Below are 23528 nucleotides of genomic sequence, written 5' to 3' on the forward strand. Positions count from 1 at the left end.
ATCACAGTCAGGGAAAACCTCAGCAGGAACAACAAGAAAAAAAAGAAGGGTGAAACCCTACAAAAAGCCCTGGGGACAGTTGTTTGGTCTGTGTAGGAGCAGCCTATGGGCAGGAGCAGCACAGCCCTCAGAGAAATGATGCCTGCCCTCACAGGAGGAATGCTCTGGGTTCCCTCTTTGGGTCACCAGCACTTAATGCTCAGCCAAGGGGCTCTTGGATGCATTAACAAAGACATCCCTGCTGTCTCCAACCCAAATGCAGGGATCCTGCTGGCTATCTTCACGTTCCACCACAGGCTGCCCGACACCCCCAGCTTAGCACAGTGCAACAGAAACAGAAAGTCACGTAGAAAAACCTCCCCACACGTAGGATTTATTATTAGAAAGCCTGTGGTTCAGGTTCAGTAAAAACAAAGTGTATAAAAAGGACTGTTGGAGGCGGGGAAGGGTATGGCAGCGTCCCCAGTCGCTGGCTGGTGGATGAGGTGCAGGCAGGGGACAGGGCTGCAGGAGCAGCGTGGCCACAGCCTTCCTGCTGCTGTGAGTCCACGGTGCCAGAGCAGTGGCTGCACGGGGCTCCATCCAAGGGGAGAGGGCGGGTCTGGCTCCAGGACACATCCAGGACCGCAGTGGCCACGTCCAGGCAGAATTCCCACAGGAGAGCCAGTGGAAAGGATGAGTAGGAGACCAGTACAGTGCTGTGTACTGGGCCTGCAGAGGCACAGGGACACCCCAGCCCCTGCCACGGGCAGGACTCACCCCAGTGTGGGTCTCTGGGGGTCTCACACGTGGAAGGTGCTGTCACGGGGCAGTTGGTGCCCGGAGGAAGGCGTGGAGGGAGAGCTGTGTCCCAGGGCAGATGCTGCCTGTTCCCCGTGGTTTTGCCCCCCGCTTCCGCTTGGAGCCCTACAGGAGACAAGCACTAGAACTAAACCAAACCCCAAGGGCCCCCACGGCCTCCCTCTGGAGAAAGAGGACATCCCTAGGCAGTGCCAGCCAGGCAAGTCCCCCCCAGGCCACAGGATTTTCCTTGGCCTGATCCCAAACCCCATGGGGCTTCAGCATGGCACACCAGAGGCTGTCCCACAGCAACAGGGAGCAGCTCCTGGGGCTCCAGGCACCCTGGAACACTGCTCACCTTGGCAGGGCTGCTCTCCTTCCCGCGCTGCTTCTCGTGCGCTTTCAGCACCTGAAGGGAGCACAAGAGGGACCAGAACTGAACAGCAGCCGGGTCTGGGAGCTGAGACAGCCTGCAGAGGTTGAGGGGATGGCAGAGGCTCTCCCAGGAAGACTGAGGGAAGGGAGGAGAGGCCCAGGTGCCTCCCAGTACCTTCTTCATGGCCGTGGACACAGCCGAGGCATGGAACTCCTCCTCTGTCACCCAGCGGGATGGGGAGGCAGGGTCCAGGGTCACGTCCCCAGCCAGGGGCAGGGAGTAGACCACATAAGTCTGATGGATGTGGGAGAAGATGTGGATGACCTGTGAGGGGATGGGAAGACACGTGAAACAGGCAGCTGGCCTGCAATGAGGAGTGCACAGCTCAGCTGCCCCATAAGTACACCAAGTCTGCCAGGGCTCTGAGGAGCGGGGCAGAGCTTGGGAGGGGTGACAGTAGGGAAGGGGGATCCTTTTCCCCTGTGCTGCATCCCCCATGGCTGAGCACAGGGGGCTCACACTGTGTCCCTCTGGCTCTGGGCTCACCTCTCCAATGAACTGCAGGCCTTTGGCTGCCACGGGCTGCCCCATCCAGGCCTGCAGGTGATCAGCCAGCACCTCCCTCTCCTTCTCCTCCTGCAGATCTTGAGCCAGCGGGAGACTTGGGAACTCCCAGAGTCCAGCCAGGAGACCTGGAGAGGAGGCATGATGGAAATGTGGGACAGCAAGGGCCACATCTGGGGACACTGAGCCTCCTCATAGCCCCAGGGGGCTCCTTTGCCCACCCCAGCAGGAAGTGCATCCCAGTGCCTCTCCCAGCTGCTCTGAGTGCTGCTCTGTCCCTCACGCAGGTGGGAAGGGGCTGTGTGGTGCCTCCATCCCCCTCCTGCCCAGCCCCATCACCTGAGCTGGGTCTCTGCACGATGAGGTACTCGGGTTTCCCCCGGCAGCCCCTCCGCTCCAGCACACACGTGGCCGCTCGCATCGCCCGCGGCTGCTTCTTGGCTGCTTTCCGAGGAAAGTTGGTCACCCCCAGGCTGCTGTCCCACGGCTCTGTGGCTGGGAGGCACAGGGGACAGTCCCCAACACCTGCAAACACCAATGTAACAGTTGCTGCAGGGCCCGGACCTGGAGCTACAACAGAGATCTCCTCCCGCACTCACCACAGTCCTCAACGTCGGGCACTGGGGCGGGTTTTCCAAACAGCTTCTGTGAGGCGAAGGCCAGCTCCTTCTCCACCTGGAGCGGGGACGGGAGCAGGGACAGGCTCATCCACCAGCCCACCCTGTCCCCATGCATGGCAACCCCTCAGGGCCACGTTCTGGGGTCATACTTACCCTGCACCGTGCTCGGCAGTGCTGCTTCACGGGGCACTCCCCGCACAGCGGGGCCTTGGGCACACACACGGTCGCCCCCAGCTCCATCAGGGCTTGGTTAAAATCCCCAGGGCGGCTCCTGTCCACCAGGGCATTGGCCATGTCCCTGGACAAACGGCAGTGAGAAGCACAGGGCTCTGCAAGGAGAGCATGCCAGGACCTTTGCCTGCCTCCTGCCCGCCAGGGAGGATGCTCCTATGTAGGCACCGGTAACACGGCTCCTTTATCCTCTACTCCCAGCACCAAATTCCCAAGAGCTCTTGTACCCCACGCCTCTCTCCCTTCACAGGCTCAGCTCCCCTTGGCTCCTGAGCAATCCTGCCCTGGGCCATGATCACCACAGCTCCAAACAGAGACAGAGCACTCCCCTTACCAGAGCCGGTCGATGACGGCCGGGCTGCTGGAGTCGGCACCGATGCATCGCAGGCGGCACAGCACACGGATCACATTCCCATCCACAACGCCGGTAGCCTGGGACCAGGAGCTGGGGTTACCGTGCTGGGATGTGCTCCAAGCCAGGCAGGGAGCTGGGGTGCTCCCAGCATGGAGAGGGACACACAAGAGGCCAACCCACAACCCTGGGCGGTGGGTGAGATGCACCCCAAAGCGAGGGGAGAGCAACAGCCAAGCACAGCCCTGAGGAGGAGCCCCTGGTTTGTGAGACCCAGCAGCAGGACCCTGCCAGGAGTGTGGCTGGGTGGCAGAGAGGGAAGACACGTCCACCGATGCCCAGCTCTCACCTGGCCATACGAGATGGACGCGATGGCTCCCGCCGTGTATCGGCCCACTCCGGGCAGCAGCTTCTGCAGGGCCTCAGCTGTCCTGGGCATGTGGCCACCCAGCTCAGACACCACCTGGCAGAGAAGGAGCTGAGGTCTGGGAAGCAGCTGGGGTGGGTGCATGCAGGCAACCCGTTTTGCCCACAGGAAGATGGGATCCCAGCCCCTACAGCCTCATGCCAGCAGCACACAGCCCCAGCAAGGCAGGGCAGGTGTGAGCCAGCACCAACCCACCACCCACAGAGGGGTTTGGAAATGCCCTCCCACCCAGCTCCAGAGCACCTTCCTTGCTGCCTCCTGCAGACGCTTCCCTCTCGAGTAGTAGCCAAGCCCAGCCCACAGCTCGTTCACCTCCTGCTCCAAGAGACACAGCACGGGGTCAGTGGAGAGCCACAGGGCAGGGAGAGCACCTGGTCCCACTGACACTCACCTCCAGGGATGCCTGTGCCAGAGCCTGCAGTGTTGGCCATTTCTGTGGAAGAGAGGGGATGAGTCAGGCTCAAGCAGAGCTGTGCTCTGCAGCTGGGGATCTGCCACAGGCAGTGGATGTGTTCTCCAAAAGGGGCAGCCTGTGGGCACAGGACTCTGTGGGGAACAGTCACCTGCATCCAGCGGTTGTAGTAGTCGATCACTGTAGCCACCTGTGTCTGCTGGAGCATGACCTCGGATACCCACACTGCAGGGAGCGGGGCAGGCATCAGAGCAGAGGCCCCAGCACCACCCCACACCTGGCACTGTGAGCACTGGCTACAAGCACTGCAGAGCATCCAGCCCACGGGACCCCTTCCCACCCCTCACCTTCCCCACGAGCTGCACCACAGGAGCTCCCCCAGGCCCCTAAAGCCACCCCTCACAATTCCACACACAGAGGGGCACCCCACACGTGCTGGGGCGCAGTCCCCGCTCCTCACCTGCGTAACCCCGTCTGTCGGCATCCGGCTCCGTCGCTGCCTGAAAGGGGAGGGCGATGGTGTGAGAAACAAGGTGACACAGGACCCCACCACAAAGGGAACCTCCGTGTAAAATAAAACTACTTGTGGTGTGTTTTTGCAAAGAAGAAAACACCTCCCCCAAGCGCTCATAAGTTCTGAGTTCGAGTTAATCAAGTGACAGCCAAAGCGGCTTCTTCCTGATCAAATATCCCACACCGAGAGTCACCTTCAAGATTCAAAATCCCACCATAGGAGCTGTCCCAGACCTCAGCCCCTCCACACATGAAGCGATTGCAGGCAGATGTAAATCCCACCGAGGGGCCAAGCAGTTCCCAGCACCATTCAGGCAGATGCTGCTGTAAAGGAGGCTGCATCCTCAGCACCCCAGTCACCCCTGAGCCACTGGCTGCCAGGCTGAGCACAGAGCAGGCTGCAGCTCTAATAAAAACACCCAGCAGGCTTAAAGCAAATACAAAGCAAATGCATGGAAAACCTCTTCCATGCAGCGCTCACTGCTGCAGGATATCACAGAGGCAGAAACAAAACAGGGTTAAAAAACAACTCGACTAATCACGCCAGAGAAAAGAACTCCGGGTTGGAGGCTGTGTTCGAAAAGTGTGCCCTGCTTTACTCTTCATACCTAGGGACTGGCTACAGATGCCCCAAGGAACTGCCAGGACTAGCTAGGAGCGCTTCCATGAAGGCAGGGATGCTCCACAAAGGGAAAGACACCGCGGTCACTTCACCGAGACTCCCTTAAGGCAGAGTGCTTCCCGATGTCTCCCCTTACCAGCGCCCTCCAGGGAAGGTCCCGCTTGCATCTGTCGTACCAGGCGAGCAGGTTCCCGCGCAGGGCCTCGACCTCGGCCGGGTCGCTGAAGTGATGCCGGGTGGGCGGCGGGGCGGGTGCTGGAGCCGGGGCCCCTGTCAGGAGAGCGGGGTCAGGGCACGAAGGGCTGCGGGGCTCGACCGCAGCAGAGGCGGGAGCCCGGCAGGGCCGCTACCAGGGTGGACGCGCAGCGAGAGCGGGGCCTTACAAGGACCCAGGAGGCACCGGCGGCCGCCCGGGCTGCGGCAGAGAACACCCCACGCTCCCCCCACCCCTCCCGCTGCCGGCACCTCCGCGGGGTGACGCTCGCCTCCTGCCCCGGCCCGCGCTGCCGCCGCCCCGCTGGAGCGCCCCGGCCACCGCCGCTGTCCCTGCCCGGGCCCGGGTCATGGCGGGGCCGCCGCCGGGGCCGCCACGTGACACCTTCCCGGGAAAACATTTCCCGCCCCCGGGCGGCCCCGCCCCCTGCCCGCTCCAGCCAATCGGAGGGAGGCGCGGGGAGGGGCTCGCGCCCTCCCGCCCTCAGCGCGCGCCGTCAGGGCGGGGCCTCCCGGCGCGCGACAGCCAATCAGCGAGCCGCGAGCAGAATGGGGCGGGGCCCGCCCCTTCTCCCGCCGGCCCGAGCGCCCGCATGGCGAAGGACCCCGGGGAAGCGTCCGAGCCGAACGCCGGTTCGCTTGACCCCAAGTTTCGGTTGAAAACGGATTTTGGAAACGGCAGAAAATCCCCCCCAGGGCCGGCAGGGCCGCGCGCCCGCCGCGCGGGAGGGCGGCGCGGGGCCGGCGGGGCCGAGGGCGGGCGGGCGGCGAGGCGGGCGCGGCGGCGGAGGCCCGGGCCCTGCGCGGGCGCGGCCATGGCGGGCGCGGCGCGGGTGCCGGTGGTGGACGTGCAGAGCGACAACCTGGGCGAGCTGTGGCCGTCGCTGCTGCTGGCGCTGCGCTCCGCCACCTTCGTGGCCGTGGACACGGTGAGCGGGGCCGGGGGCGCCGCCGGGACGCGGCCGGGGCGGCGGGGCCGCTGACGGTGTCTGTGTCTCCCCGCAGGAGCTGAGCGGCCTCGGCGCCAGGAAGTTGCTGCTGAGCCCGTGAGTGCCCCGCGGGACGGGGGTTGGGGTTGGGGCGCGTCCCTCGGTGCCGGGGGCTCACGGCCCGCTGTCCGTCCGTGCCGCAGGTGCATCGAGGAGCGCTACAAGGCCGTCTGCAGCGCCGCCAGGACGCGCTCGGTGCTGTCCCTCGGCCTCGCCTGCTTCAAGCAGCTCCCGGAGAAGGTGCGTCCGCGGGCCGGTCGCTGCTGTTCCCGCCTTCCCCGGGCACAGCCCCGCCGGGCTGTTCCCACACCCCTGTGACCGTGTCCCCCCGCAGTCCGAGAACACGTACCTGTGCCAGATCTACAACCTGACGCTGCTCTGCATGGAGGATTACGTGGTGGAGCCCCAGTCGGTGCAGTTCCTGGTGCAGCACGGCTTCGACTTCAACAAGCAGTACTCCCAGGGGATCCCGTACCACAAGGGCAATGACAAGGTACAAACCCAGCTCAGGCTGCTGGGAGGGCACTGGCTGCCTCTGCTGCCGAGTGAGGATGGGCTCACCCTGCGGCCCTGAGTGCAGCATTGTCCCTCTCCCCTCCCTGCTGCTTCACACCCAGGCTGTCGCTCGGTGCAGCTGCTTCTCCAAGTATTTGTGCCTGTGTTTGTTCAGAGCAGGTCACAGCTGTGGGCAGTGTGGTGCTGGCACGGGCTCTGAGGGCTCCCCAGGGTGCTGGCAGGTCGGGGTGCCGAGGCTCCCTGACTGATCCTTCCTCCTGCAGGGCAACGAGAGCCAGAGCCAGGGTGTGCGGACGCTTTTCCTGGAGCTCATCCGGGCGAGGAAGCCGCTCGTTCTCCACAACGGCCTGATTGACCTGGTGTTCCTGTACCAGTGCTTCTACGCCCACCTCCCCGAGAGCCTGGGCACCTTCACTGCCGACCTCTCCGAGATGTTCCCGGCGGGAATTTACGACACCAAATACGCTTCGGAGTTTGAGACGCGCTTTGTGGCGTCCTACCTCGAGTACGCCTACAAGAAGTGGTGAGCAGCACTCTGCTACTTGGAGCTCACGGGGGGAAGTCACTGTGTATTTGTTTTTCCAGGCAAGGGGGGCTGTGTCCTTTCACTGTCCCACTGCCACAGCGACTTGATCTGAGAACTAATTGAGTCACTGCCTGGCTCTGGTCCAGCAGTGTCACCGGGTCACAGCAGGAACACACATCCCCTAAGAACTCAGAGAGCAAATGAAACCAGGGCTGCCCTGCAGGGTCTGCTGGTTATGACTGTGTTTTGTGAGGGATGCTGCAGTTAAAGGGTGGGTGCTCCCTGCACATCCTGATGCTGACCAGCTCTGTCACACACACCTGCAGCCTGCTCCAAATCCCATCACTGCCTTCCAGGCGAGGGTTGTGCTCTTGTTCAGGACACCCATCTGTGCTTTACAGTCTGGCCTCACATTCTGCAGTCCCCACGCAATCTAAACAAGCCCCTGGCTGTGATATACAGCCCCTGGAATCTCCAGAAAGCTCAGGTCATGCTCTGTGTAGAGGAGAAATAGTATTTTTAGTGACTGTTTTATCTCAGGAAATACCACTTTGACAGGTCTGAAAACATTCAAGATGGCTGTTCCCAAAACATGAGAGTGCTTTGTTTTGACAAGATAAAAATACTTTTTAAACTGACCTCTTAAATGTCTTAACCCACAATTCTATTTTCATGGAGCCTTCCAGAGGTTTTGGGCCTTTAAATCACCTCTTGGGACAAAACAGAGGTCAGATTCTTTTCTCATAAGATGGAAACCCTTTCCTTTTCTGCACTGCCCAGGTTCAGCCTGCCTGGGTGGTGATGCCTCAATTTGGGGTGTTTTTTCTTTGTCCATTAACAGCATGGAGACTAACAGATATGTTGGTGCCCTTAGCATTTAAAAATCAAACTAGGTGCCACCTTCTCCCATAGCTTCACCAGAGACACCGTTTTCCCTGTCTGTATATTAAGAAAAAACAACCTTTAAATCAGCACAGAAGCATCTACTTACTCAAGCTGCTCTCCCAGGACTGAATTTCTTTCCAGCAAGCAGTGGAGCTCAGGGGCAGGAAACTCGTGGAGCTGGGACTCGGTGGAGAGCAGGGAGTTGGCGCTGGCTCCGAGCCGTGGTCCTTCAGTGAGCTCCTCACAGTAACTGTGTGCTCCTGTTTGTTCCAGCAAGAGGGAGAACTCCAAGCTGAAGGACTCCAGTGGGCAGCACCTCACTGTGGAGTTCTGCAACTACCCTGCCAACGTGTCCCGGTACATCGACTATCGCTGCTGCTCCCTGGAAGAGGAAAGCCACAACACGGGAGAGGGGAACAAGGTGCCCGTCTGTGAGAAATTCTCGGTGAGTAACCTGGATCCCAGCTTCCTTCGTGGCTCCGTGGAAAGAGGCACACCTGGCCAGAGGAGGAGGTGGCAGGGAAGCACGTGGGAACTTCCCCTCGCTTGTTTCACAGCAGAAGGAACATTTTGGAGCTTCGGGTGGCTTCCTGACAGACAGGGCAATAGCACAGTCCGCTTGGGAGGTGGGGAATTCTACAGGCTGTGTTAGATGGAAAGATTCAGAAGGAGATTCTATTGCCCTAAACAGTGGGATGGTGTGAGTTACAGTACCCATTGCTTTTGGGGGAGGGATGCAAGTTCTGTATTAGTTTGGCTTGTCCCTCAAGCAAGAGGTGCCACCTCTACCCTCCCCTGTATCTTGATTAGACATAAGAAAAATGTTACCTGTCTGCAGCTTCTCTCTCTCTCTCTCTCCTTTAGGCCTATGGTTGGTGTCCAAAAGGAGTGAAGTGTCCACAGTCTCATAACATCGATCTCATCATTGATGAGGACGACAAGCTCTGGGAGAAGCGAAAGAAACGGAAGCACAGATGGAAGCAGCGGAAGAACACAAAAGCATCTGCAAAGGCGTTCCTGGAGGAAAGCTCTGGGGAAAAAATGGAGCAAGCTGAGAACGGGGAGGAGGGACCACCACAGAAACAGAGCTGCTATGGGCCTGCAGCTGCTACAGAGCTGGCAGAGATTGCACCCAATGGAGAGGGCAGGCCCCTGGAGGAGAACTCCATGGATGTGGAAACAGAGGTCAGCTCAAACACCAGCACACAGTGGGAAGAGAATCTGGGGAGCACTGAGGGAACTGCTGCCCAGGTAGCTGCTGCCCTGAGCCTTTCTGCCAAGGGCAGTGCCTCTGACAGTGACCAAGTGGAGACGAAGTCAGAGGTTCCTGCTGGGTTGGGCTCAGCCAGTCACCCAGACATCCCCGAGACTGAAGCAGCAGGTGCTGCAGGAAAGGAAAAGGAAGCCCGTGTCCCTCCTTCCCAGGGGGGCACACACCGAGCTGGCTTTGATGCCTTCATGACTGGCTATATCATGGCTTACGTCTGGATGCTCAAGCAAGGGAAAAACACAGACACTGGAGCCGGGCCCTGGTTGCCAGAGTGCCATAATAAACTGTACCTCAGCGGGAAAGCGGTGCCACTGCAAATTGTGAAGAGCTTGTTTTCTAAATCTTCCAAAGCCCACAGCGAGAAGATAAAGTTGGCCTGGGACACTGCATAGAGCTACAGAACTCCTCACTGAACTGAGCTTTTTTTCTCCCTTCAAGTTTTGAAGTCCTTTGTTCCATCACCAGAAAGAGAACAAGTTTCTTATTCTTGTTTCTGTTTTAACATCTGACCAATTAAATTGCTCTCAGTTGGAGTTCCCCCTGTGTTCCTTAGCGGCATGTTGGGATGTGAAGGCAGGGGTGAGGCCGAAGGGGGAGGAGAAATGCACCTTTTGGTTACAGCACATCCAGATGAGACCTTTTCTCCTACAGGAGGGAGGGGAAGGAGAAGGTTTCTCCCAGATGGACCAGCTGATTCTAGTGCAGGCCAACAGCTTGCAGAACCAAGCCACAGCAGGTCTTCAGACCTCTGCCGAGGGGAGATGCAGTGGGGCTGAAAGCCAGATGTGGTCCTGAGAAGGTGCCCAGCTTCCTGTGCTCCTGAAGCTGTTCAGGGCTAGAACAAAGCAGCCACCACGGCAAGCTCCCTGCAGGCTGCTGTCAAAAGCTGTGGCTAGCTCTTCTGGGCACTGTAACCCAGAGCAGAAAAAAAATAAAACCCTTTGATTCTCACAAATTTAATAGTGGAACACTTCAGTAAGATGCAGGTGAGAAATAACACTGACTAAGGATGATTCCTTGTTTATAATTCAGCACTGAGTAATAGCAAGTACAATTTCAAGCCAGGTATTAATGGCATTCACAGCTTATTTAAGCATTCAAGCCAGCTTTTTCAATCTAGAATTGTCCTCTTAATGACAAGACTCAGGCCTTGATTTCATTTTTATTTTGAAAGCAAGTTGGGAAAGTTTACAAAACCTGACCAAGAAAAAAATTATGAAAATATTTAACTGGATTCATCTTTGGTTACTTCTTATTGCAGTTCCAATAAAACATACACCATTTCTATAGTTCAAAAAAGTCAGAAGGTCAATCAACATAAAAACAAGACGTGCTTTCTTTACATATTCATAAATATCCGCAATATTAGAAAAGTTGTTTCGCAAAGATTTCTTTTTCTGGCAGTGTTAACTTACTATTATACACAGGCTACAAACCTCTTCCTAAGCCTTTAATTACAAGTTGAGCTATTTACAGACTGCAAAATATTAAGACGTAAAACTCCTTCATAAATACGAAAATAGATCATCTCGCAAAGGTCTTTATACTTAATCAAATATCTGGCTGCCCCTCCTCCCCAAAAAAAAAGAAAAAAAAAATCCAAACCAAAAGGTTATTTGTTTTGCATAGAAATGTAGTGACATGCAATATAAACAATAGCATTAAGTGCAAACAGGAATTATTCAAGTGTCTTTAGTTGTACTGGCAAAAAATACCAATGTTCTGTTACACATAATACGTCAATGCCTCTCCAACAAGTACGAGTCTGCTGCAGCCCCTTGGCTGAGCTGCTTTGGAAGGGCAGCAATTCACATGCACTCTCTGGGCTGCGTTTCATCAACCTGCAACCACAACGAAAATAGCTTATAACAGACATCTCAATGAATTCAATACAGAAAGATTTAAAGTGAATTTAAAACACCGGGCTCCCGTGGAGTCAAAATCACGGTAAAATCCAAGCGCAATAAAACTCTGTAAAACAAGGAGTTTGCCAACCACGTGTTCAAATTCGTGTTCATCAGCAGCTGTCAGAAAACGGCCTCCTCTGACAAAAAGCAACCTCAGGTAGGCAGAAAACCTAGGAGCAGTTACCAGGTGCAACCTAGATTCAGCTTTACACAACCTAAGGGGTGAGATGCAGCGAGATCCAACCGCATCCACACCCTTGGAAACGCTGGGTTTCAGCAACCACTCCGCTATTCTTAAAAATTACTTCTTACTCCAGTTTTGTACACGTGCCCCTTCCCATGCAGACCAAGAATCCAGGAAAGGCCTGAGCTGCTAGCCCTTGGCCTTTCTGACATCTCCACCTCAGTACAAAGAGCCAGAAAGGTCGACAGACGTGCCCAGTGCGTGTCAGCTGGTTGTGCTTAGAGCGGACATTTAAGAAAATAAACCTTTAGCCATGCTGCTTTGTAAGAGCTGCTCAGGGCAGGGAAACATCGTTAAGAACGGTGTAAGAGAAGGGATGAGGTCACTGCAATGGGTGCCACAGAAGGCAACAGGCTTCATGATGAGGTGTGAGCTGACAGCCAGGGCTCCCAGGAGCCACAGGGCAGCCAGAGGTGTGCGTGTGCTCTCTGCTGAGGCTGCAGGCTGCTCTGGGATGCTGGGCAGCTTCCCTCAGCCTGGTGATCCAAAAGTAAACTACTCATTATTGCCTTTTTTTTTTTTTTTTTGTCTGATGTCACACGCCTAAATGCATCTTGTGACAACAGAAGCTGGTGCTGAGGGTTTCCCTCCCAGAAGATTACAATTGTATCAAAGTAGTAAAAAAAAAAGAAAAAAAAAAAAAAGAAAAAAAAAGAGAAAGAAAAAGCAAGCAGGCATAAGGCAGGCAACTCTGGCAATCGAGTTCTGCTGTTTCTCTGTCCTCAAAGGAAGTTACACACAACACAGTGCCAGCTGTACAAGCTGGTCTGCACTCTGCAGACACGATACAGAATCCAGACTACTCTACAGATCAGCACCTTCAAGAGGCAGAGAGGTGTGGGCCAAAAGGGGTGATCTTAGTGAGCACAGGCATTTTCAAACTGCCAACAGCTGCCTGATCTGGATGGACTGTGCTAAGTAACTCAGCAACACTGGGTTTGTCATTGAATTCACTGCAGCCACTGCAAAGGGAGAACTGCTGCTCAGGTTAACACACGCTTCACAAGAGAGAGTCATAATTGTAACTCATGGAATAATTACCTACACCTCTGGAAAGATAAAGAACTAAGGCTTTCTCCATCCTGTCTTTTGAGATGGGAGAAGAGTAGAAATAGTCTGGCTTCCATCAGAGCCTAGCTTACATTATCTATCCGTACAAGAGAGCAGGAAGAGAGAGAGTGTAACAGGCTACCTGGATGAAATTCTGGACTCCGCTGCACCACCATCTGCTCAGCAGGCATGCAATGCACACCTCACTTAGGAATGATAATATAGGTTAAAATAAAACCCATAAAATAAAATCCCATATTGTTGGGACGGTGGTAGTGGAAAAGGGCAGGATGGTGCACAGACGTGGTCACAGAACAAGCTTTCCCCGTGCATCGCGCCCCAGAGCGGGGATCACCGATGCAGCATTAAAGCTCAGGTTGCTGCTTCTTTCACATGTACCTGCTGGTGAAGGGAAGTAAAAACAAAAAAAAAGATCAAAAAAATAAAAAGATCATGCTATTCAGTGATAGTAGAAGCCAAAAAAGGACAGCAGCTTCTTTCTGTAGGGGGAAAAAAACCAGTTAATTTGGGACAAGCTGATTTTCTTTAGTTTGACAATTCAAAGCCCTCCTGTGAGTCATCCTCTCTAAGAGCACTTGTGTGGCCACAACACTGCTGGCAACTTCCCCTGAGCAGGGCATCACTGTCCTCTGTCAAGCAGCTGGTTTTAAGTGAGGAGCCATCATTACTGCAGTGGAATCAGTGAGATGGGATGTCATACCAGAGAGGGAGGTGAATGTGACCCTGCTAGCTTAGTGGTAATAGTCAACTGTGATGTAGCTATTGTATTTAAAGATTCTGCAGAAACAGATCATGATGTTCATTCAGCTATTCAGAGATAAGAGCACACCCACCCCCCCCAAAAGAGCTCAGTACAACTGTTACTCTTAGGGGCAGTTTCTTCAGAAGCCCAGAAATCACAATGCCTGGAATACGGCTCTCTGTGCCCTGGGCAAATCTTCCTCCACGTTTGGGCTGAGGTACACGAAGAGCTGTACAAGGAAGAGAGCTTCCCTGCACTAATGCATTAAACACCATTACCAAATCCCAGGGAACAGATTCTTCTTCTTAATTGCAAAGTATTTGTCATGTGACTCGGCCTGCAGATTGTGACCAGCATGAGGGGTTTTGTTTTTGCTGCTTTTGAAAGAAGAGCTTGTTTAATGCTGCAACAGCATTCACAGCAGCTCTGGAACCAGAGAGCATTCCTATCTGCTCAACAGAGCTCTGAAAGACCTCTGTGCCTGTTTCTAAAACAGAGGCTCCGACTCACGTGCACTGCTGCAGAATGTTAATGAAAAAATCTGCAGTGGCTTAGAGCTGCTGGTCAGTCGGAGAAAGAGGGAAAACCTAAGGGTCATTCTTTCTACTCTACATGGAGCTTAAGGCCTTGAAATACTCCAGGCTGGAAATCCAGGTCAAACTGTTTATGCGGTGCCTGCTCTGGCTGCTGCCTCTTAGAAAGGCTGTGGGGCTCACATGGCCATTCTGGCTGGAGTAGTTCCCCCTCCTAATGTAAATCAGGAACGGGAATAAGCACAGTTTGAAATAAAGTTTTATAAAATAATCAGTCTCTCCAGACACTGTCTGCAGCAATCTGTTTGACAGGTAGCTCCCACCATCTGCTGAGTCTCCTTCAAATGTGAGACCCGGCACTAGAGAAAAATAGAGTTTAAGCAACTGGGAACAACTCTTTGCTCAAGGACATGTTCAGTTTGAGCCCTCTCTTCATATGTCACAAGTTGACTCTGTGCTGCCACTTGCTGAGATGTTGGAGGAGGTCTGAGGCAACAGGGCAGGACTGTCCCCATCCTGTTCCCTGAAGGGCCACGCCTCTCTCTTCAGCTCGTTGGAAGGACTAACGCTGAACAGAGGCTTTGTGGACTCTAACAGAGTAATTTTCAGTAGATCATCTTCCACCTCCATCTCTTCAGAAGGGAGACAACCTGCAAACACCTGTGAGGAGCCATGTCCCTCAGAGTTCACTGAACTCTCAACTGGGAGCTTTTTGTAAGATAGAGGCTCAGGCTGGGCCAGCACTAATGGTTGGTTACGCGCTGGAGCTCCACACGTGTTCTCAACAAGGCAAAACCCATTTTCCTCCTGGGCCACCGGCCCATCTGAACAGTCCATATCCTCCTCTTGTCCTGGTGCAAGAAGAAATTCTGGTCTGTGAGGCTTGGCGTGAAAGGGGGGGATCTCTGACACACCGTATTTGCTGCTACTCAGGAGTTTCTGCCGAACCTCCGCGCCAAGCTGGGCTGGGTCGCACCTGCCAACGGTTGAGGACAGTCCTCCAAACAGGCCATATTCCTTGTGTGGTAATTCAGGAGAGAGTGGGAGCGATCTGCATCTCCTCCCAGGAAGCAGGGAAAATTCCTGCCAGTCCGCGCTGTATGCCTGCCGGAAGTGGGACTGGCTGGCTTTCAGCCCCCCGCCTGCCTCTGGAGAGTACAAGTCAAACACGAGGGAAATCACAGACTTGCTTGGCATGTCAAAGAACTTGATCTTCCCCCCCTTGAGGTCCTCCCGGGCACTGAAGGGGTTCACTTTCCGGCCTAAGCCTTTGTTTGGTGTATAGTAGGGGTCCTGCACGTTTATCTTCCTGGAAGGCTTGCGGGAGAAGATATCCGACTGGCTGCGCGACAGCCAGATATTCCGACGTGGACGGGGTGACTTGGGTGGGATCTTGTCATCCAAGGAACTCAAACGTTTCACTCCTGGTCCTTTCTCAATTGATCCTGAGTAGAAAAAGAGAAACACTCTTAGCTTAGAGAAGCTCTACACAGAGCTGTATGTCTGCTCACTCACAGAGCCTTCACGACAGCTGTAAAGAAAAAGGCTGCATTTCTGATGTTCCAAACTATCTTCCATAAGCACGATTCTAGATTTATTGTCCTGGCTTCCAGCAGAGGTTGCCCAAGATCTGTTGGTGATACTGGCCACCAAAGAGAACAAGTACAAAACTGAGCTGCCAAAGGAACTGGGACTTTTTCACCCTGACAGAAAAAGTCTAGGATCAAAATAAATGCCCCACCTGGTACCACGCAGATTTTAAATAATTCCATCACAGGCTTCATTCAGTACATTATCCAACACAAAACTAGGGATATATGACTGTTTGACTCTCATGAATAGGAGTTTTAAAGTTGTCCATATGCATGTGTATTTGCACACACACACATACATACATATATATATATAAAATATATATATAAAAATAAAGCTGTATCACTAGAACAGGTTGGGAAAATGGTAGATGCTAACTAAGTATTTGGAACGTGCATCTGCCACTGGCTCTGAAGAGCTGTGTTAGAGCCCTAACAAATGAATATAAAGAAGTGATATCTCCTTTTGATTACCCTTTCCAGAATAAGCACATATGGATTTTCACTTTCCCCTCTAAATACTACCACAGTTTAGACTGCAGTCATTCCATGTAGGAAAGACTATAAAAATCAAAGAACAGCATGTAACACTTCCTCAAGAAGTACTTGTTTTGTACATGTACTCCAAGGGGAGAATGCCAGAAAAATGAAAAAAAGAAAAACCCAACACAAACCAAACCAAAAATCTAAACAAACAAAAACACATTTTCCTTTTTAACTGACACCTCTTTTAGATGCTTTCCAGGTGTGGGAGAACTACCATGCATTAACTCTATGTGGTTTGAACTAGAGAATAATTATTGCAACCTAAAACCATATTACAGATTGATGGCTATGCACATGTATTGCATATTTATATATACACACAACATGATAAACTGTTTTTACTGTACTCTAAGTTCCCAGTGCCAGAAGTGCACTAACATAAGAGACACCCAAGTCAGAATGTGGCCCAGGCTACCAGAGTTCACTCCCCACACCAGGTGGCACCAGACAGCCTTAGAGAAAACCTTTCAAGGCCAACATTCCCCAGCAGACCTGGGACTCATCTTTTCTCATCTTTCAGATTATTTCTAGGTACTTTCTAATACTCTTGCATCTTCTGTGCTCTTCCTCCTGAAGGAATTTAAGAAGCTTCTGAACATTACACGTAACATACACCAAAGGAATTACGTATACGTACTAAGTAGGGCAGGGATAAATAAAAAGTTGATGGATTTTCATATACTGTTAGCAATTTACAAAACCATTCCCAAATAAACTCTGAATTTCCCCTCAAGAGCTTGTGGGCAAAATCTTTTGAGGCACTTTAAGAAACAGCTGTTTTTTCCCCAAAGGACATTCTGCAGCTTAAAGTACACAGCATTGCTCCAGAATAATTTTCAAGGTTCATGTAAAATTTTTCATAAGGTGTAAATAACTGCATAAATAGCTGAAATCCCAGGTTTCGAAATACGAAGCATTGTACCCTCTTGCTGTTATCATGCAGCAATGTTTGTACAACACAAGACACTTGCCTTTTGGTTTCCTCTCACTGTTGTCAAGGTTCAAGAACTTTCTCTCTCGCTCCGAGTCCTCATTTCTCAGGCGGTTTAACATCTCCTCCAGTGTTTTGACAATATCAGCAAATGAAGGACGCAACTTTGGATCCATCTGTGAATGCACACAAATCAAATAAGCTCATGTGGGTTTGTCCATGCTATTCTGCTTACACACAGTGGACAGACAGAGGGACAATCTGAAGAAACCAAGGAAATTCAAGACTGTTGTAAGTGTGTTATCATCGCAAAGTGGCATTTCTGTCTGTTATACTTCTCACATTTAATTATCAAGTTGTAAACGTTGTATGCAGAGGATGAATTTTAAACTGACAAGGTGGGAATCGGTCAGATTCATGGTTTGTGATGGGGCTTTGTTTGTTTTGAACAGCTTGAATAGTTCAAGATTTCCTTCTGGACTCTGGTTATCAGACAGAGATTATGTACCAATGTTGCTTCAAAAGGATTACACAGAGCAACGTGGCTATGCCATTCTTTAAAGGTTTGTAATTCTTCCATCATCTCCTTGTGGCTTAAATTAAAACCCACCTAAATGGCATTGCTAAAAATGCATCTTTCCATCTGTTAATCAGCCTTACCACTTGATGTACTGGTCTGTCTTATAAGGAAGCAAGATTGGTTAATATCATTTGACCAAGTAATATATTGGGAAAAAAAAACCTCAGGTAAAATATTCCCCCTGTATCAGTTTGAATTTCTCAGTGTGTATTTAATTATTCATTCTAGCAGAAATGGAACTCTAAACAAAGTCCAACACTAAAACTGAACTGCAGGCCAAGAGTTAAATTTAAGATAGTAATTTAGAAGGCATTTCATAATTTTGAACATTGACCCTGCATATATGTTACAGGTTTAACTACTGTAGGTGTGAGTATCTAACTCAGCAGCTGAAAGTTACCTCATTACAGTAATAACAAAGTATTCTGCTTGACCCGATTCCTGTTTCCAGCCTTCTAAAGGCTTTTTCAGAGTGGGCAAGCCCAGACACATCTCACCTCTACAATGGGAACAGTGGTGCTTTGTGCACAACAAACCTCCCAGACCTCCCTCGTACTGCCCTGCAGGTCCCACGAGATGGATCTTCCTGAAAAGAACTGGTCTGATCAGCAGTGCCAGAACACCTTCCAGCAACACAGGGTGAAGGGCTAAACACTCGCACGTACGGTAATAAAAACCAACCAGACAGATCGCACTTGAAGAGCTCAAGAGCAAGCAAGAAAGTTGTTCTAATACAGCAGCTGGAATTTCCTGGCATTGGAAAACATTTTTCTGCTTTCCCTGCTTCACTGAAAGAGTAGGGCAGGGGCAACACTGAAGCACACGCTGTACTCTGACAAACTTACTAATTTGGGAGGCTTAAGGAGCTGTTGCAAGCTACAGGAAGTTAGAGGAAGTAAAAGGGGCTCTCTGGCTATTTTAATTTATGCTAGGTAAGATCCAGGACAAAGGCACCAATGGAAAAGTTACTCAGAGCAGCATTTGCCTCTTCCATCCCTGAGCAGTCCAGATTCTGCTCAAATGGAAAAAAAGATTCTTCCTCAAGGCAGAAGTTGCCCACAGCTCAGCTCGTGATGGTAAACTTTTTGCATGATCATTTATGATTATGTTTATTAAGTATTCACATAAATAGACTTATAGTTGTTGGGGAGTACCTTAGAAGGTACTCATTTAAAAAAATCCCACACTTTATAACAGCAAATTAAAGGCATTTTAATCCACTATTCATACATGTCAGTTTTTACTGGTTTTCTTACGTGCCCTAAAAAACCGTTTCCTGGCTGTAGAAAACCCCAGGGCTTTGCACATTAGTTTGCACATTAGTTCAGCTGATCAGCTGGGCTACAGAGTTTACATTTTGCTGACCTAATAAAAAGCTTTATAAATGTCCATGTCTAAGAGCAAATTATCACACCAGTCACCTATTACTGAAGCACAGCATGCTTAGGAAAATACAAGAAAGCCTTATCTGTTTATCCCCTCTTTCCTTCTACTAGGTGAGTGGTCAGTGAATTCCAGCATGGCCCATGCTGAAATCAGCATATTAATGGCTCGATCACATGAGAGTAATTTACATTTCAATTCGGGGAAGGGACATTTATTACACAAGAAGCAGCATTTGACAATAATCAGTAGGAGAAAATCCTTTTTCTCTGAGCACACCAAATTCTTACATGAGAATATAAGGTCACTGCCTCTTCCTTCATGAGCAGTTTCTCTCTGAGTTTCTGTGCTAGGAAATTGCTTTGAATCACGCACCACGTGTTTGGATGCAGTACCATTTCTGGAGCCTACAGGTGGGAGTTGATATTTCCCAAGTCAAATCCTACCTCTAGCCAAACCCTTTAGTGCTCATGTAACCAAAACACTTCATATGAGTCAGATGTACCAATGTCCTGGTGAAACAAGCTCTGCTGGATGAAGGTGAAACCAGAGGAGTGAAGTAGCTTGTCCACAGTGAAGTTCCACAAACATTTTTAGAATTAAATTATGCTCTCTGGTGTCAAGAGCAGCAGTCATGCCCCCAGTCTCACCTTTATACCGTGCTCTCCTGGAGCATGTGCATTTGCACTAATACAAAGGAGAGAGAGCTCAGGTCAAAAATAAGCATCAAGAGCACAAAGAGATGAGACTTTTCTTACAAGCACTCACACTTGGACACAGTGCTGGTAGTGGTTCCAGTATGGCCTGGTTGTGAGTCCCCAGCAAAGTTTTGTGCAATAAAATTTTTACAAGTTGCCTCAACTTAAGCTGTGCAAGTTGGACATTCCCAACTTCACCTGAATCTGGCAGGAGCTCAGGTTCTCTTATTTCATATAAACAAGCTTACTATACAATGGTACTAGCAGCTCTCTTATGGGATAACCAACAAGAGAGACCTTCCTCCTTGGAATTTTCACACTCAGGAACCACGAAGGTATCCAGAGTAGTTTAATGCCTGCTCTTGGTTTGTTTGTCCCCTCTGTTTGTGAGGGCAGCTCAGAATCCTTTCTTCACAGCTCAGTAGGTCTGTACACAATAACAGCTGCATTTTGTCAGCCCAAGGGTTACCCAGTTCCAATAGCATCCAACTGGTTATGATCAGCCTGAGCAGCCTGCAAGAAGCTGTTCAGTTCTGTTTGTTTGGCATGACAGAACACAGAATTGCAAAAACACAAGATACACCTTTTTGCAAGGGGAAGGGAAGGATTACAAAAACTCCAAGGGACTTTCTGGGTTATCAGAAGGCACTGCTGTTATAGGTAGGCTCTTCAAGCCTCTTCTGTAAATGCTTTAAGCTCTATCTTCAAAAGCCAGAGGGATTTAGAGAACTCTAGTTCAGGCCTCTCCCCTTCAAGTAAGATACTCACATTACAGCAGTTGAAGGCCAGCTGCAGGAAGTCAGGAGGACAATCTCCCACCATGTGCTGGAAGGAATCATAATCTAATCCAAAATTCTGTACAAACAAAAACACAACATAGAGATATAAATGAGGTCTGCTATCTGGCCCAAAGCATCTTCTTTTTAGGGGAACCCTACATGGAGTTATCAGGAATAACCAAGAACACCATCTCAACAACCACGTGCAGACAATTTTAAGAAACCTTCATGCACGCTCTGAACTGCAGCATTCCCAGTGGGATTACTGATACAGGATACCTGTAAGAGAATGGACTGACTTCAAAGCCCATCCTTCTTCCTGCACTCAACTGCAATCCACTGCAGTTGAAATGTTGCCTGTGTGGATCTGGAAACAATATCTTATACTGTGATGTTTCACTGTGGTGACTTTCACCGTGTGAATTAACAGCCTGCTATAAAACCAGAGACTTTGCTATGATGAAAATGTATCAGTTAAAATGGTTAACTTTTCTGTGGATGGTAGACTGGTAATACAAGTTATCCGGTTCCTATAAAATGTGAAGGCCAGAGGAGCAAAAGAATTTTACTTACTGCAGTTTGAGACCTGAGTAATTTCACATTTTCAGAACCAGAGGGAGACAGACAGCTTGGAAGAGCCCCCCCAGAGGGCCAAAAGCTGCCCTGCAGATGTGACTCAAGCAAAAGGCAATCGAAGAGAGTAAAGAAGTATCTTTGATTAGTCAATTATAGCTCAGATCCACAGTGCTTAGCAGAGTCTATGCAAAAATAAGGGTGAGCTTATTTTAGCTGCTGTTAACCCAGGTCCTTCCCCTTTCACAAGGAGGGGCTGCTTAGGGGATGCAGCGTGCCAAAAGTGAACCTGGCAAGAGGTCTGCATGAGGAATCACTCCACAAAAGGAAGAGCTGGCATTGCAGTGCTCTCAGTGTTCTGCCAGTTAGGGGCAGAAAAGAATTCCCATGAGGACCACAGCTGCACAAAGTCTCTGGGGAAGTGTCTTCAGTGGAGTTTCCTCCAATAACAGCATGGAAGAACAAAAGCCTTTTCCAGGCTATTTTTAATGCAGCACCTATTCATCCTATCTTTGGCAGCAGTGCCAGAAGTTCTAAAGGCCAGGCCTTTATCGTGGCAGACTCAGCACCTCCCACCAGCGTTATAAATGCAACACACTCACCTCTGTGCGAGGGAGATAGTCTGGATCTGCCTGTATTCTTGCTATGATCTCACACAGAATTATGCCATAGGAGAACACATCTGCCTGAGAGAGAAAAGAAAAAAATTCACAGACACGTGGTTCAGTTATGAACAGTGAGTGTTCTTATCTGCCCCAGAGTCTCTCCTCACCCCAAATGGCTATCGGGGGACACCTAAACTGGTCCCTCAGCCTTACAACACAGAGCCACTGCATTATTAGCTACCCTTTTCCACAGCCAAGAAACACATGCTCACAGTAAAGCTTTCTTGTTGCATAAACAGCAGTGATAACTTTAAAACTCTTTCAAGAATAAAAGAGAAAACCCACCAGATCACTCTTAATTCAGCACTGTAAAAACAAAACAAAACAAAACAATAATCCTTCCTTGCATAAAGGATGGTGATGTTGCATTTGATGTCCTACAGATGGGAATAATTAGCCAAAAACGTGACGTGCCTGTATATCACTGTGGTTAGAAAAATGGGTTTAGAATATGCATGATCAAAGCTCATCCAGAACATTAATGCTGTTTTTAAGAAGAATTACAGTTTTCTCTTCTCAGGGTTCAGTACCTCTGGAGAAAACAGCTTGAGATATTCAGCAGCACTGTACACCAGCCTCAATTTCCATGACGCTCAGTAATCACTTATCTGACTACCCCTGGAGCTGCACAATTCCTCAGATTTCCACCCACCTCAGTTTTTCATGAATAAAATTTAGGAAAACACGGAATACAAGTCTACAGAGCAGAAGCTTGCATCCCTCATCCCTTACATATCAGCCAGGCTTATGTTGTCACCTTTCATGCTGATTGGGGTGTAAGACCTGCTTCCTCTTTAGTCCTCCATGCCCCAGGGTGGGTGAAGAATGTGGCACCACAGATTTGGGTACTTTATTATTAATTTAGGTCGATTGTAACTCTTTAAAAAGCTTTGAAATGGTAATTATTATATTCGTTACTGAGGTAGCTACTGCTTTCCTGCAAGTTAAAAGTACCACCAATTAAATAGATTATTGACTACTAGCTAGAAAGAGGTACAAGATGTGGGTTTTATCACAGAAAAGCTACACTGGCAGGGCTGAAGTAATGGAGAGAAAATCTTGTGTACAGAAGAGCTTGATTGAAAATACTGTTTCTAAAATCCAGTGTGATCTGATCCTCCTCTGAAAGAAACATTTCCCAATGACACAAATAGGAAAACCTGCAAATACCTCTGGAGAGCATTTTTATTTTATCAAGGAATCTTACCTAAAGAAATGCTGATTTATACGTATACACACATACACACACATAATTGTACAAGTTTACAGGCAGGTTTTACTTCTACCCAGATTTCACCAGTGTATGGGAAGCAACTTCACTACATTTCTCATGAGACTTGGTTAAATGAAACTGTGTTAGGTCAACAAACCATTACCATATTTTGGCATGTGGGGTGTTCCAGAACAGAAATAGCATCACAGAGAACAATCCTAAAGCTAGTTCTATTTCCATGTAAGAATACACACCATGAATTAAAAATATTAGCTATTCAACTCTCACTCTCCCTTAGTCTGAATGACCTGAGTACAGAAATGTCACAAGTGAAAATAGCAATAGTTTTATTATTATTATTTATTATAATTCTAAATCATGCATACAGCTACTGAGGAGAAACATCTGACAACTAACATTTATATCATGTACCTACCTTTTCATTGTAGGGTTCATCTCTGAGAACTTCTGGTGCCATCCAGAAGGGTGAACCCACCACTGGTAACTTCTCACTATACAGATATGGGATAGATGGGGGAATAGGGGGAGAGGAGTGGAAGGAAAGAGAGAAGAACTATTAATTAAATGCTCAAGCATTGCTACTAACTTTCCCAATCTATTACTCACATTTTATTTCTAGTTTTTAAATGCCTGGCCACTTTGAGGAAAAAAAAAAAAAAAAAAAAGAGGTATCCATCCCTACATGTATGCTGATAAGCAACTCTGAAAATGAAGTCAGCACAGCCTGTTTGCAAACTGAATTAAAACAAAAAAG

General features: G+C 50.0%; 3 protein-coding genes across 4 annotated transcripts in view; 1 reads left to right on the plus strand and 2 right to left on the minus strand.

Moving 5' to 3' along the window:
- Nucleotides 1-342: 342 nt before the first annotated feature.
- On the minus strand, nt 343-5472 carry MUTYH (mutY DNA glycosylase). Of its 2 annotated transcripts, none has more exons than XM_050307152.1 (15): nt 5363-5472; nt 5034-5167; nt 4223-4262; nt 3914-3987; nt 3742-3783; nt 3594-3665; nt 3273-3386; nt 2906-3003; nt 2494-2638; nt 2323-2395; nt 2060-2245; nt 1703-1848; nt 1331-1480; nt 1139-1189; nt 343-906 (listed from the first exon to the last, which is right to left on the minus strand). In XM_050307152.1, the coding sequence occupies exons 1-15, from the start codon at nt 5460-5462 to the stop codon at nt 802-804; spliced, it is 1530 nt and encodes a 509-aa protein (XP_050163109.1). In that variant the 5' UTR covers nt 5463-5472; the 3' UTR covers nt 343-801. The 2 variants fall into 2 exon arrangements, with proteins under 2 accessions (XP_050163109.1, XP_050163108.1); XM_050307151.1 differs by having other exon boundaries at nt 2320-2395.
- A 453-nt stretch (nt 5473-5925) lies between these two features.
- TOE1 (target of EGR1, exonuclease) lies at nt 5926-9829 on the plus strand. The gene is made up of 7 exons (XM_050306935.1): nt 5926-6039; nt 6116-6156; nt 6243-6339; nt 6434-6592; nt 6879-7138; nt 8300-8471; nt 8891-9829. Exons 1-7 carry the CDS (start codon nt 5926-5928, stop codon nt 9686-9688), a joined length of 1641 nt encoding a protein of 546 aa, XP_050162892.1. The 3' UTR covers nt 9689-9829.
- Nucleotides 9830-10300: 471 nt separating this feature from the next.
- The window catches only part of TESK2 (testis associated actin remodelling kinase 2), a 75813-nt gene continuing 62585 nt past the window's right edge, over nt 10301-23528 (minus strand). The window contains exons 7-11 of the mRNA XM_050306934.1: nt 23190-23265; nt 21478-21561; nt 20292-20378; nt 16903-17038; nt 10301-15238 (exon numbers count right to left, since the gene is read on the minus strand). Of these exons, the coding sequence (XP_050162891.1) occupies nt 14226-15238; nt 16903-17038; nt 20292-20378; nt 21478-21561; nt 23190-23265 (1396 nt within the window). The 3' untranslated portion in view covers nt 10301-14225. The remainder of the gene's footprint in view (nt 15239-16902; nt 17039-20291; nt 20379-21477; nt 21562-23189; nt 23266-23528) is intronic.

The sequence above is a fragment of the Myiozetetes cayanensis genome, unplaced genomic scaffold, assembly GCF_022539395.1.
Source record: "Myiozetetes cayanensis isolate MyiCay16 unplaced genomic scaffold, myiCay2020 scf12, whole genome shotgun sequence".
NCBI classification, from domain to species: domain Eukaryota; kingdom Metazoa; phylum Chordata; class Aves; order Passeriformes; family Tyrannidae; genus Myiozetetes; species Myiozetetes cayanensis.